Source organism: Narcine bancroftii, chromosome 4 (assembly GCF_036971445.1).
Source record: "Narcine bancroftii isolate sNarBan1 chromosome 4, sNarBan1.hap1, whole genome shotgun sequence".
Classification (NCBI taxonomy): Eukaryota; Metazoa; Chordata; class Chondrichthyes; order Torpediniformes; family Narcinidae; genus Narcine; species Narcine bancroftii.
The window spans coordinates 261,569,887-261,585,359 of NC_091472.1; the positions used below are offsets into that span (position 1 = coordinate 261,569,887).

At 45.5% G+C, this 15,473-nt stretch overlaps 1 protein-coding gene and 1 long non-coding RNA gene across 14 annotated transcripts in view; one reads left to right on the forward strand and one right to left on the reverse strand.

Annotated features, from left to right (window-relative positions):
• Nucleotides 1–15,473, reverse strand: part of LOC138761905 (contactin-associated protein-like 5) — an 857,011-nt gene that overhangs the window by 258,574 nt on the left and 582,964 nt on the right. For all 5 annotated transcript variants that reach the window (XM_069934856.1, XM_069934855.1, XM_069934854.1 and 2 more), the window contains exon 17: nucleotides 8,960–9,178. In XM_069934856.1, coding sequence (XP_069790957.1) covers nucleotides 8,960–9,178 — 219 coding nt within the window. The remainder of the gene's footprint in view (nucleotides 1–8,959; nucleotides 9,179–15,473) is intronic.
• The window catches only part of LOC138761906 (uncharacterized), a 53,262-nt gene continuing 52,930 nt past the window's right edge, over nucleotides 15,142–15,473 (forward strand). For 7 of the 9 annotated variants that reach the window (XR_011356602.1, XR_011356598.1, XR_011356604.1 and 4 more), the window contains exon 1: nucleotides 15,142–15,231. This is a non-coding gene — a long non-coding RNA (uncharacterized lncRNA). The other 2 variants (XR_011356601.1, XR_011356603.1) reach the window with 1 other exon arrangement.

Consider the following 15,473-nt stretch of genomic DNA (forward strand, 5'->3'; position numbering starts at 1 on the left):
CAATCAAGGACCTGGTGGATGTATCAGTCAGGGGACCACTGTGAATAGGTAGCGGGAACCCTGAGAGACTGGAAAGAGACAGGTCAAACCTGTATTTCGTTGGCTTAAAAGGCTGTGGGGAGACCTTGGCTGCACTTTGGCTTCCCCCAGACTTATTTCTGCAATCCATGCCACACGTAATTGTTGGCCACCAGCCACACCATAGTCCTGATGAATGGGTGTGCAGCCTGTGAATGGAGTCAAAAAATTGTCGACTCCATGCCCTTGGGACAATAGGTCGAACCTGCCTGGTGGCCATGTTGCACAGGAGGGTGGTAGTACCTGTGCCGACTGGAATGTCCTGAAGCCAAAGGCTGTGACAGCGGTCCTTTACTCCGGGATCTCGTCATCGTGCTGCTGTACCTTTGCCAGTGCTGCGAAGTCCAGACCGTTGACCAGGGAGTGGATGCTGTGTCTTGACAAGGCGTCTGCGACCACGTTGTCTTTGCCTGAGATGTGCTGGGCGTCGGTGGTGTACTCCGAGATTTAAGACAAGTGTCTCTGTTGGCAGGCTGACCAGGGATTGGAGATTTTAGCCAGGGCGAAAGTCAATAGTTTGTGGTCCATGAAATGCCATTCTTCAAGAAAGTACCGGAAGTGTTGGATGGCTAAGTACACCACCTGCAGCTCTCTATAGAAAGCACTGTACTTTAATTCAAGGGGCCACAGATGTTTGCTGAAGAAAGCTAGTGGGTACTAATTTCTTTCTATCTGCTGCTCCTGGGCTCCACCCATCGCTGTTCCTGAAGCATTGACTGTGAGGGCCGTGAGTGCATCTGGTCTGGGCTGGGTCAGGAGTGTAGCTTTGGCCTTCTTTGGTTTCCACAAATGCACGTGCGGATTTGTCGTCCCAGGTCAGGTCCTTCTCCTTCCTGTATCCACCAGGAAGCGTCTGCCAGACAGGCGGTCCCAGACATACAGGAGACTCTCTTGTTGGCCAGCCGTCATGGCCATCAGCCGTCATTTCCCTGAAACTCGCAGGGTGACTGGTATCGGTGGGCCTCGGTGCCCCATCTCCGGTGGTAGAAGCCCCATCTCCAGTGGTAGAAGCACCATCTGTCACTGGACTTTCTCCTGCCTCTCGTCTGGTGTTCCTTGCTTGGGACTGCTCTGGTCTGATTGCGGGACTTATTTACAAGCCTTACGGTAGCCGAGCACTTCTATTTCTATTTCCACAGAATGTCTGCCCCTGCTGTGACTTTCTGGGGGTCAGTGAAATCCGCATCCGCCAGGAACAGTTGGATGTCTTAAGGCATCTGTTCCAAGAACGCCTGCTCGAACATTATACCGGGCTGCTCATCTCCCAGAAAGGCCAGCATCTCATTGATGAGTACCATTGGGGATCTGTCTCCAAGCCCATCCAGGTGGGGTAAATGTGCTCCTCGCTCATGCCGCGAGAGTTTGAACATCTCGGTTAATAGCTCTTTGAAGGCAGAGTAAATACCTTCCGATGGTGGCCTGTGGATAAAGTTGGCCACTCTGTCCACAGTCTATGGATCCAGGGTGCTGACCACATGGTAGTACAGGGTGGTCTCTGTTGTGATCCCCTGAATCTGGAACTGAGCCTTTGCCTGGTCAAACCACACGCTGGGTCGAACTGTCCAGAAGGTCGGGAGCTTCAGGGCGACTGCACTGACTGCTACTTCGTTATCCATTGCTGGGTTTAGATGCTGTCTTAACCTGTCACCAATTGTAGCCAATCACTAGAGAGAGAGAGAGAGAGAGAGAGAGAGAGAGAGAGAGAGAGAGAGAGAGAGAGTGTGTGTGTGTGACAGGTTAAGCTCACTGCTTTTATACTGTTCAAGTTCGGACTGAGTCATCCACATGAATAACAATAGTGGGTGGGAATGACCATGCATATGAATACCCTTCCTCCCCAGTCTGTTTCTGCTGAGTTAGCTGGGCAGCTTGACAAATGCCATTTTAGGGCTGTTGGTCTGATGCTGCCCCAGCTTCTACCCCCACCGGTATGTTGTCCTGGGAGTTGCTTTAGCAATCTCTGTCCACATCTGCTGCCGCGTGATGTGCTGGCCCAATCTCCGCAATTGCGGGCCGCCACAGGATCATCTAGAAGACTTTTTTTTATCCATGATTGATGCCAAAATTGAGATGTTAATTGGATTAGATGCATCAAAATCTCTCAAACCTCTAGAAGTAATAAGGAGTCAAAATGACGGACCTTATGCTGTGAGTGCATTGCTTGGATGGACAATTAACGGACCATTAGGAGGTAAAATGAATAATGATCAGGAGTTGTTGAATGTAAATGTCAACTAAATTTCAGATGTCAAACTTAATGATCTGTGGGAACAACTGTTTAAAATTGATTTCCTTGAATGTCTCACAGATATCAAGAACTGTCAAAGGAGGATAAGTAGTTTCTAGATTTAAGAGAAATTTGTATGCCAGAAAATAACATAATTGCAGAACCACATATACTGAATTTGAACAGAAAATTCAAGAGAAATTCTTCCTTTCATTTGGAATATATCAATGTCATGTTGGACATGATAACCAAGTGTTATGTAGAAAAGGTATCAGAAGATATCTTGGAATGTAAAGATGGTGGAAAATGGTATTTACCTCGTCATGTGGATGTATAACTCCAAGCAGAAACTATGCATAGTATTTAATTGTGGAGCATCTTTTCAAGGAGTTTCATTGAATTGTCAATTTTTACAAGGTCCAGACTTAACCAGTACTTTAATAGGTGTTTTGATAAGATTTTGTAAAGAGCTCATTGTATTGCTGCAGATATTGAAGTGATGTTTCATCAAGTAAAATACCACCAGAAGATTATGATTTTCTATGATTGTTATGGTGGCCTAATGGTGATTACAGTAAAGATATGATTGACTACAGAATGACAGTTCATTTATTTGGAGCAACTTCGTTACTAAGGAGTGCAAACTTTGATCTCTGGAAATGTGCTGAAGATAACGAAGAACAATCAGTTCTCAAACTTTAAGCATCATCAGAAATAATTTCTTTGTTGATGATGGTCTTACTTCAGTGGCTTCAGAAAAAGAAGCAATAGATCTTTATCATTGCATCATAAAAGAGATTTGTAATAAAGGAGGTTTCTTCCTTATGTAATGGATGAGTCACAGTCGAGAAAGAACAAAGGCAGAAAGAACAAAGGAGATAAAACTTCTTGACCTGGATTGCAACATTCTACCTGTCAAAAGAATTCTAGGGATGCGATGGTGTGTTCAATCTGATGTTTTCAAATTCAAAATTGTTTTGAAAGAACGGCCTTTGACAAAAATAGGTATTCTTTCAATCGTAAGCTCGATATATGAGCCTTTGAGAATATTGGCGCTAGTAATATTAATAGCCAAGAAAATTCTGCAAGAATTGTGTGGAAGAAAATTTGGATGGGATGAAACTATACCAGATTCTATCGCACAAGATTGGATGAATTGGATTGAGAGTCTTAAAATATTAAAAAGTTTTGAAGTTAGCAGATGTTTTCAAACAACAGACTTTGGAATTGCCACATTTGCTCAGTTACACCACTTTGCTGATGCAAGCAAAGGTGGTTTTGGTACTATCAATTATTTAGTACTGCGAAAAAACCAAGAGCAAGTACATTGTGGATTTATAATGGGAAAAGCCAGAGTAGCTCCATTAAAATCAGTCATCATACCTCAGATGGAATTGACTGCCGCTACTATGGCAAGCAAAATTGACACTGTGTTAAGAAGAGAACTACAGATGGAGTTAGCAGATTCTTTGTTTTGGACTGATACACGAGGATCAAAAGTTCAATCGTTTCTGAAAAGAGCCAACACTTGGGTGTTCAGTCCTTAATTTCTCTTGCAATCTCAAGAAGAATGACCTCAAAATTCAGAAGAGTTCAAAGACTTTTCAATGAAGGATCCTGAAATCCAAAACAATAATGTGGATATTATTCAAATATCTAATGAAAATGATCCAATCACTCAATTAATTTGCTATAATTTTTCATGGTTTCATTTAAGAAAAACAGTATTATTGATTTTTAGGTTAAAAACTATGCCTTTAAATCATTTCAAGAAAGAGAATCTAAAGTCTTGAAAGAGCCGTAGCCTAACAGTTGATGAGTTTGAAAATGATGAATTAGAGATAATTTGTTTTTGTCAAAAAAGGGCATTTGATAATGTGATATCAAAATTGAATAAGAATCTGAATGTTACTTAATTCTTAAATCTAAACTTTAATTCCCCCGGGTCAATTCCAGAAAGAAGATATTTATATAAGACGAAGATGTACAGGGCACAAGTAGATCGCCTCCAAGCCCTCCACGATAACCTCTGCCACCCCAGGATCATCAGGCTCCACCACTTCGTGAGGTCAGGCAACCTCCCCATTTGGCAGAAGAAATCAGGGAGTTGACCTGTAACTGTGCGGAGTACAATCCACACTTCTACTGGCTGGAGAGAGCTCATCTGATCAAGGCCACTTTCCCCTTCGAACGTCTCAGTATAGACTTCAAAGGCCCCCTTCCATTCAAGAATAAGAATGTGTACTTCCTGAATATCGTAGATGAGTACTCACGCTTCCCATTTGCAAACCCCTGTTCCGATATGACCTCACCCATGTTCATTAAAGCCCTCCACAACCTCTTCACTTTGTTTGGATACCCCAATTACATTCCCAGTGACTGGAGGTCCTCATTCATGAGTGAGGAGTTGCACCAATATATCCTGTCCAAGGGCATAGCCACAAGCAGAATCACCAGCTACAATCCCCGTGGGAATGGGCAGATGGAAAGGGACAATCTGGAGGACAATTCTCTTGGCCCTCAAGTCAAAAGGGATGTCCATCTCCCAGTGGCAAGAGGTCTTCCTGGAAGCGCTACACTTTACCAGGTCCCTGCTCTCTATGGCCACAAACGCCACTCCACAAGAGAAACTGTCAGGAACCACACTGCCACTCTGGTTGATGACCCCTGGGCCAATACTTTGTTAGGACCCACAAGGTGGACCCGCTGTTCGAGGAAGTGAACCCCTTGCATGCAAACTCCCAGTATGCCCACGTACAGTACCCAGATGGGCAGGAATGCACAGTGTCCATCCGGAACCTGGCTCGAGCTGGGGTCCCGCCACGGGAGGTGCACCTAGAAGGCCTTATCAGTGACCAGCCGGTCCCAGTATCATCCAGGTAAATGATCTCTTACCTCCACCACCACCACGACCTCAGGCCCCCACGCTCACCACCTCTACAACCTCCAGCAGAACAACGGATACTCCCACCCCCCTCAGAACTGGTTCACACTGTCACAGTTCAGTCCATGGTCATTCAGCCTGCCAGATAGGTACTGTCCCACAGGAGTCAATGATGACACAACTGGTGCTGTGGTGATCACAGTGGTGGCTAAAGCCACAGGACCAACTGAATCTGTGAACTAGTATAGACATGACTAGAGATGATGGACACTGCCCCCCCCCCCCTTCACCCCACCAGACTTTATCAAAAAGGAAAGGGTGAATGTGGTGGAACATCATAATGCAGATGGGGACCACACTGAATTCCTCAGGCTGGCTTGCCTCTGACCTGGTAACTCCTCCCTGTGGTTTCCCAATAAAGGCTGAGAGCCCTTGTCTCCTCCTTCAGTATTATTAGCCTTGGATCTGGGCCAGAAGCATGATGTGCTGGAGAATTCAGGATATTAAAGCCTTTAATCACTTGCTTTGTGTCTGCTTGTGGGGTTATTGATCGCACTACACCACACAAATTGTAAAACACAAAAAATCTACAGACACAGTGGTTGAAGTAAAAGCACAGAGCTGGAGAGAGTCAACAGGTCATACAGTGTCTTTTATATATCAAAGGTAAAAATGCATAACCGATGTTTCAGGCTCAAATCGTCCAGTTTTTAAATCTTCCTCATAGCTGAAGTGGTTTATTAAATAGATTATTTAGAACCAATATGCTGTTGTTTAGAGTTTATTACTGTTGATTGCTCGATTAACTTAACACAGTTATTTTGTATAATTAAAGCAACAGAATATAAAATAGAAAGCATGGACTTGCATTGACATAGCTCATTTCACCATTTCAGGAAATTTCAAAAAGTTTGACAGCTGACCATTTCTTCTGAACTCTTGATACAGTGTGACAAACATAACAGCTAATCACCTCTCAAGTTCCTTCAAATCTGATCATAAGTAGTATGTTTCTCACTGCTGACTGGCAGATAAATATTGGCTAGGGCTCCAGTAATGCATGTCTATAAAGACATGCCAGGAAATCTTTTAGGCCCATGAGAGAACATGTGCAACCATATCCTAATGCCTTTTCTGAAAGGAGGCCCTCTTCATTTGTTTAGCATTGTCATTCTGTAGGTCTAAACTTTGTAAGCATTCTTCAACCCACAACAGGATCAGATGGACAACAACTTTCCAGCTGTAGCATTGAGAGCCTACATTCCAAACCTTTCCACACCTCTAAGTTGTCCAATGATGTTACAACACTGCCAGCTACCAATAATGTGGAATATTGTCCAGCTGTATTCCATTCACAAAATGTATCAATCTAATCCAGTGACTTACTGCCCAATCAATTTTAATCATCAATGATAGAAGGCCCTATGGACAGTAGACTAGGTTCAGAACAGAGATGACAAGGAACTGCTTTTATTTAATATAATTAAAATACAGACAGATTTTCTCAAAGTAGGGGAATAAAAGTAGGGGGAGATAGGTCAGGGGAGTTGAGTTCATGGCCAGATTCTCCATGATCTTATTGAATGGCAGAGCAGGCACTGCCAGTTGAATGGCCAACTGCTGATTCTATTTCCAATTTGTGGCTCTGCTCTTTTTTTCTTTCTCTCTTTTTCCCCTCAATCTCCCCCCCACCCCCTCACCACTCTCTCTAGCGTATGTATGTGTGTGCGTTAAAATTGTGATTTGATTGGACAAATGAGTCATGTGATCAGCCTACTTCTCAATAAGGGAACAGTTGTCATCTGATTTGCAGCAACAGCTTGAGGTCATTTTTACTATGCTTCAGTATATTCTGAAGACATTACAGCCACTTTTATTTTTGCTTTGGCTGATTTACAGTAGTTGTCTCATCGAATTTAATTAAATTAATATTCCACAAAATGTTTCCAAAATTGATGCAGTTCTCTTGCACCTATTTCATTTCTTCAAAATATAAGTGTGCCACCATGCTTTCAGGACTACAAATTAGGCCTTAAATTAACATTTTCACATATCCTTGGGCTTGAACAACTTATTCAGGAACATGGTCACATCTTCATCAGCATTTAAAGCTTCTGTTACTTCTCAACCGATATAATGTTTACAAAGCACTTGGGTGCTTCATAAACCATTCATAGAATGTTTAGTAGATGTAATGCACTCAATAATGCAGAAAAGTCATGATGAAATCCTTTCAAACAATTGATAAAATCATGATTAACTATGATCTACCTCTGCTGCATCACGCTAAGAAGAGCTATATGTAGATCATTCACATTATTAACTCAATGTCTTTTAATTCACGTTTACAAATAGGTTAAAGCCAATAAGAAGGTTAAATATGGGTCCAACAAATTAATATTCAATGGGATTTAAATCAGTTCATGATTCTGCCCAATACAGGATCAGTGGAGGATAGATAAATATCATGGGCTCAACCCTTCTGTTATTATCACTCATTCCATCGTGAACTGTGGTGTCCATGGCAACCAACGGTGGAGAAAGAATTTGCTTAAGTGTTTAACCTGTGGAGCATTCTTACAGATCCTGTGCCAGGCAGACCTGGCAGAGAAAACACCATTCATTTCAAGTGAAGGTTTTAAGTGTGAGGAAAGGTTGGATTGTTCGTGGTTATTTGTATTGCAGTCATTGTTGTTCAAAGATTTTTAACCTTTTGGTTTGTTTTATTTATTCTTTCTTAACTTATTTCCAAATGTTTCCAAATAATCCAAAATTTTAATTGTTTTGCCACCCAGCAAAGCTAGGGGCCTGCTGTCTGACAAATAATTCCTAATCAATTTCTGGGCCAGAGTTCCTCTCAATCCTAATTACAGTACAGGAGGCCCTGCTGTTTCCTCTGACCCAAGTCACTAGCACTTGATAGCTACCAGGTTCAGCCTTACTGAACAGATCATTCTAGGCAATAAGCAGTGGGGTGTTGGCAATAAACCCTACTGAACAAAATTCATAGAAGATTACAGCACAGTACAGGCCAATTGACCCTTGATGTTCTGCTGATCTACTCAACAAACTAAACCTTCCCTACCTCACAACCCTAACCCTCCTCCTTTTCTGTATCAATATGCCTATCTAAGAGTCTTTTAAATGTCCTTATTGTACCAGCCTCCACCTCCACCAATGCAAATACATTCCAGTCACGCACAACTCTCTGTGTAAAAAATGCAGGCCAGAGATATTTTTTCAATGTAATCACCGGTGGTAACACTGGACCTGTCCATGCAGTTCACAGGAAACCCGTGAGTGGGTTTATATTTTTTAATTAAAACTGAGTAAAAAGCCAAGCACAAGCAGAGAAACTAATTCAGAATAGATCAAAAGAACAGTTCCATGTTACAAAATATCAAGATTATCTCTGGAAATGATGACCTGGATCCATTTGTGATGTAAAAAAAAATAGACACTTAGTTTGAAGAAATGTTGTTGCTTGGACAATGAATAGGTTAAAAAAAAGATAAGATTAAAATTGGCACCCCAAGTGGTCATTTTGCCAATCCACACAACACACAATCCTAAGCAACCAGAAAATTCACTTATCCAGCATCTACCAATTCCCATAGGTGCTGGATAGGGGGCCGGGGCGGAGGGGTGTTGGGGGGGGTTTACAGTACATTGTAATGAAATAATATGATTATCTGAATTGAATTGTATGTTACAGCCATATGTAGGTGTTAGGAATAGTGACAGGTGATTAGTCAACAAGGGTCTCCTACCTACAAACAGTCGGCTGCTGAGCTGTAATTGAATGTGCCCATCGGAAGGGGCCTCTTTAGACTTTCTTGGTAGGTGATCCACTTGAAGCGATGCCTCCTTGATATTTCGTTCTGCTTCAACATAATGCCATTGATTGTCATTCAAATGCATGGGTGATTTCACAGTCACCTCTAAGGGTCCATTACCCACATCGAATGAGAGAACCACTTCCATTGGAGCTGAAGGTGGCACAGAGAATACAAGCAGAGGTAATTATCGTCAGCATGAGAAACAGTCTTCAGTAATTGTGCCAAACCTAGAAGAAAGAAATCGTCAAATACGTCCAGACTCCATTAACACTATCCTCCCTTTTAAAAAAAGCAGAAGGCTTGGATTCATTATTTTTAACCAAGTTAGATTGTTTTCATATAATCATAGACATACTATTTGGAAGGAATAACAAAAAAAAGAGATTCCCACTTTTAAAGTATACTTCATAACCTCAAAATATCCCAGAGTGGTTAACAGGTAAAGAAATATAATTATTGGTAATCACAATTGTCAAAATACTGGAGTGAATTTTCACATATTAAATAACCTGTTTTAGTATTGCTGATGAAGACTTAAATATTGTACAGAATACTTTAATCAACTTCTCTAATCTTCTCAAGAATAATATGTCACACCCACCAAAGGAAGAACCACATATGCTCATGTTATAGTCGAGGTATTCGGAGCAATATTTTGGGTCAAATTTGGGGGGTGTCAACTTTTACTCCGATCATACTTGTGACACTGTAAGTACCTGTGTTGTTCTCGGCATTGGGAGCTTGGATGGCCGGGACCAGCTGCATTCGGGGCATTGAGAGTTGGATGGGTGGGCGGCAAAGGCAAGGATCTGCAGTCACTGCAACAAGCGCTCGGATGGAAGAGCAGCCGAGGTGAGGATCTGCAGTTGTGGCATCAGGGATTCAGATGGGAGGGTGGCCGAGGCGAGGATCTGTGGTCGTAGCATCGGGTGTTTGGATGGGAGGGCGGCCAAGGAAAGGATCTGCAGTTGTGGCATCAGGAGTTTGGATGGGTGAGGAGTTAGGACCTTGGAGAGAGTCTGTGGTTGGGACATCTGGACTTTGGATAGCTGGGACTGGATGATGTCTGCATTCAGGGCATCAGGAGCTCAGATGGGCAAGTGGCCAGAACCTAGAAGAGAGTCTGTGCCCAGGTGTTGGGAGCTCTGGTGGGTGGATGGCTGAGGCGAGGGTCTGTGTGCGGGGCATTGGGAGCTCAGATAGGTGGACTTCTAAGGTAAGGGTTTGCAGTCAGAGTGTCATGAATTCGGATGGGGAGGAATCTTGGCCAAAAATATAGGAGTTGACTTTTTCACGTGTCATACAGAGAACACTAAATTTTTGGGCCATAAAAAGGAAGGGGGGGGGGGATTAACTATTATACAAGTATATATGGTAGATATTGGCTTTGTATTTCATTTACAAGAAGATGCTGCTGACAATGTACCACACTGCACTAAAATTTAGCTGAGACTATTGGACTCAGAAATCTGGATGGGACTTAAATCACAACCCTTCACACAAAGGCAGGAGAATTATCCACCGAACTGCAGTGAAAGCTAGATCAATGTTTGATTAAACTTGATTAATAAGGTAACTTAATATCATTAGTTTTTGATATCATTCCGCTGCTAATTGTGGAAACTATGTGCAATTCTATTGCAGCACCAGAGGCCAGGTTTGAATCTGACACTGCCTTTCAGGAGCTTGTTCAGTCTTTCCATCTATGTAGCTTTCCTCTGAGTGATCTGATTTTCTACCACCCTTCAAAAATTTATGGGGATTGTTGGTTAACTGGTTCATTTGGGGGACATGGGCTTATGGGACAGAAGGTCCCGTTACCATGCTCTGCGTGTAAATTAAAAAAAATAATACCTAATTTACATGTAAACAAATAAATTAGTATTGGAGATCTGGACATCACTCACAAAGACATATATTCTATATCCATGAATTGGAAACATCTGGTAAGTGTTAGGTCTGCTTTGTTCATGAATGAGTGAGACAAACACCAGACTGAGTCGAAATCAGGGTTCTTTGTTCTTTATTACCGGATTGTAACACTTGCGACTAAACATGTTAGTCGGAGAATGCATTCTGCCGTTATCAGCAAAATGGTGATTTTTTATACCCTTGGATACGTGCTTAGAACATCATCATATCATTACTTGTCCAATGACTAAAACTGTTGCTATCCTTTCCCTGCTAGCTTCCTGCCTCTCAATCCATCAATGTCTCTCTTATCTTGTAAGTACAAGGATGCATTCACATCTTGTTACAGCCCTGCCCAGGGTAACTCCTTACACATTCCCATCTCATGATGTTTTACCTTACATAAGTCATTCAGGCATGAATGAGGAATGAGTACCACATGTTATAGTTAGCAAGAATAAGGGTGTGAGCAGTGGAAGAAACACAGCCACCATGTTGAGGGTCGTTAGTGACAATTTTTATTCAAATTCAGCACGCCCCTTTAAGGGCAGCATGAGCTCAGACACCTGGTGCATTGTGACATCATGATCGCTGCCCAGGGTGCGCGCTGGAAGGGATGTTGGAGTCCAAGAGAAACCTCCGACGACGCCATGTCCCCATGGCTGCCCCGCCACGTGGCGATACAAGCGGGGCTGGTTCGCCAAGAGGATGTGCGCTGCCACAGAACCCCCCCCACAGAACTGGCTAGCTCCTGTCGCTTTGGCAGTCCGCTTGGGTGTGGCCGTCTGCACCAGCTGTGACAAGATCAGATGGGCTGCCTTCAGGCAGTCCACCGTAAAAAGTTCCTCTCTCCCCCTGAACATCCAGGGTGAAGCTTCCGCCAGACTGGTGCAAGACTTTGTATGGCTCCTCGTATGGTCACTGTAGTGGTGCACCTTGTAGTCCCCTCCGCATGAAAACGAACTGGGTCGATTCGAGCTCTTTGGGGAGATGAAACGGCTGGGTGCTGTGTCATTCCGGGGGGGTGGGGGGGTTGAGGGAGCTAGGGAGGCCAGTCGCCTGCATAGGTCCACCAGCATGTTTTTGTCAGTGGCCGTGGTGTCAGAACCTGGCCATAAGCGATGCCTTCAGGTGCCTGTGGAACCTCTCCACCAACCTGGTCGACTGCGGGTGGTATGCTGTGGTCTGGTGGAGTTTGACCCCTAGGACCTTCATCATCTGAGTCCACAGGGCAGACATGAACTGCACCCTCTGTCCTAGTGATGTGCGCTGGGACTCTGAAACGGGCGATCCATTGGTTGACCAGAGTCCTGGTGCACATCTCTGCGGCCTCCTTAATCGGAATGGCCTTCAGCCACTTTGAGGCCTGATCCACCACCATGAGGAGGTAACGAGTCTCCTTGGACACCGGCAGGGGCCCAACGACATCAACGTAGATGTGTTGGAATCCGCAAGCCGCCGGGTCGAAGTTCTGGCTGGGGGCTCGCGTGTGTCGCTGGACCTTGGAGGTCTCCTGGCCAGTTCTGTCACCTCCTTCTTCAGCCTGTGCCACATAAACCACTCCACGACCATCCGCACGGTTGGCTTTACCGTTGGGTGAGCGAGGCCGTGGATCAGACTGAAGACCTTCACCCCCCAGTGTGGCGGGACTACCGGGTCAACGTGCCTGTTCAGACGTCGCAGAGCAATGTGTCCAGGCTGCTGGGCACCCGGACATCCTTGAGTTTAAAGCCTGAGATGGCGATCTGCGACTCTGCAACATTTCTCTGTGCCTGAGCCAGTTACTTGTAATCCAGGCCGGGCACGAGAGTGTTGATGTCTGTATGGGAGAGTGCATCCGCCTCTACATTATCCTTGCCGGCCCTGTATCAGATGTCAGTCATGAACTCTGACACATACGAGAGGTGGCACTGCTGTCTGGTGGACCACGGATCCTTGGCCATCACCAGTGCTTGAGTGAGAGGCTTGTGATCTGTGAAGGCTATGAATGCCCTGCCCTCAAGGAAGAAGCAGAAATGGTGGATGGCCAAATACTGCGCCAGGAGCTCTCGGTTAAAAGTGCTGTATTTGAGCTCCGGCAGGTGCAGCTGCTTGCTGAAAAATGCCAGTGGGTGTCATTGTCCATTGAGCCACTGTTCTATAACCTCCCCCCCACTGCCATAGCTGAGGTGTCCACCGAGAGCACCGTGTGCGCCTCTGGCCGTAGGTGCTCCAGCAGCATGGCACTGGTTAGAGCCTCCTTTGTTGCAATGAAAGCCCTGTCCGCCTCCTCTGATCACGATAAAGTCTTTTCTTTGGTGGCCATGAGCATGAATAATGGGCGCATGGTGCGCACGGCTCCGAGGATGAAACAATGGTAAAAGTTAACCATCCCCGCAAACTCTTGGAGGCCTTTCAGGGTGGAGGGTTTAGGGAATAATTGAACAGCTGCTACCTTCTCCGGCGCCGGCGCGGCCCCAGACCCTGAAATGGTGGACCCCAGGAACTGGAAGGACTCCTTGCTGAACTGGTATTTGGCCGCGTTGACCGTGAGACTGAAGTCTGCCAGCCGGGCAAAGAGTGTGTGGAGGTGGGCTTTGTGTTCATCGCGGTTGCGACTGGCAATGAGAATATCATCCAGGTAAATGAACACAAAGTCCAGGTCTTTTCCAACCGCATCCATGAGGCGCTGGAACATTTGGACCACATTCCTTACACCAAAGGGCATACGCAGGAACTCGAAGAGGCTGTCTTACCCATGTCATCTGGACGCACCGGGATCTGATGGTATCCCCGCACGAGGTCCACTTTGGAGAAGACCCATGCGCCATGGAGGTTGGTGGAGAAGTCCTGTATGTGGGGCATCGGGTACCTGTCAGGGGTGGATGTGTTGTTCAACTGACAGTAGCCCCCGCACGGTCTCCAGCCCCAGATGATTTCAGGACCATATGGATTGGCCATGTCCAGGCGCTGTCCAAGCACCAGAAGATTCCCAGTTCCTGGACCCTGTAGAACTCCTCGGGCAGCAGCCGTCTAGGTCTAGCATGCAGTGGGCAGCCCTATGTGGCGATGTGGTGGAAGACCCCATGCTGGGGCAGGACAGCGTTGAACCATGGCTCTAAGATGGCGGGGAATTTGTGGAGGATTTCATCAAACTCATCCCTGGCAGCAGCTATGGTGGCGATTTCAGGCCTGCGGGCTTCTGCTGTGTCCATCTGGGTGGAGTTGAACATTTGCGTGTTGACCACTCTTTTGCCCTTCATGTCAACCAGTAGGCTGTGAGCTCTGAGGAAATGAAGGAGGTTGTTTGTGTGGCCAGCCGTCGCAGCCATCAGCAGTGGCTGGCCTGGTCATTTCCCTGAAACCTACAGGACTGGCGGCACTTACAGGCTTGCACTCCCCAGTGCTGGAGTTGAAACACCAGGTCAACTGGCCCTCCTCTGGCTTGGTCTTGGGAGTGGTTTGCGGTCGGCTGGCTCATGGTCATGCCACCTGGTTGAGAGCTGCCTCATTCCCCCTCTTTGTGCGCCAGAGGTCATCCGCACAGGCTGCTGCTTTCATCGGGTTTGAGAAGTCTTCATCTGTGAGGAGTAGCTGGATGTCCGTCGGCATCTGTTCCAGGAATATCTGGCAGAAGAGAAAACAAGGCTTGTGGTCTTTCACCAGGGACAGCATTTCATCCATCAGTGCCGACGGACTATGGATCCAAAGCCCATCTAGGTGAAGGAGCCTGGAAGCCCATTGCTTGGGAGTTAGCCCGAAAGTTGCAAGCAGCAAGTCTTTGAGGGTGGTGTACTTGCCCGTAGCCGGGGGTGGTGGATGATGTCGTCCACCCTCGCTGCCGATTCTTGGTCCAGAGTGCTCACAACATGATAGAACATCGTGGCGTCGGAGGTGATGTGGCGGAGTTGAAATTGTGCTTCCGCCTGCCCAAATCATGTTCTCGGTCAGTGGGTCCAAAAGGGGAGAAGCTTGATGGAGACAGTGTTAACCTCTGCTGAATCCATGGTGTTTTGAGTCCAGAAAAATGTCTGGGCTCGTCGGGGTCACCACTGTGGCAGTGTGAGCAGTGGAAGAAACACAGCCACCATGTTGAGGGTCGTTAACGACTCTTTTTATTCAAATTCAGCGTGTCCCTTTAAGGGCAGCATGAGCTCAGTCACCTGGTGCATTATGACACCATAATCGCTGCCCAGGGTGCGCGCTGGAAGGGATGCTGGAGTCAGAGAAAAACAACACCATTTCCCCATGGCTGCCCGGCCATGTGGCAACACAAGCGGGACCAGTTCGCCATGAGGATGTGCGCCATCAAAGTAAACACATATTTTCTTAAAAGGGTTAGATTTTTGGAATCCAAATCTGCCCTCAGTATAATGGACCAAAAATGGTCACAATGAAATTCCTTATGACTTATGCAGGGCAATTGCAATTTTGATAAAATTTGAATGGTGACAAAAATTAAAAAATACTTTTCATACTTTCACTTTCAGAACGTGCAGGTAAATTGGATTCATAGTTTTGTATCAGCTTCCCTACGTCTTGTTCCAGTTTATTA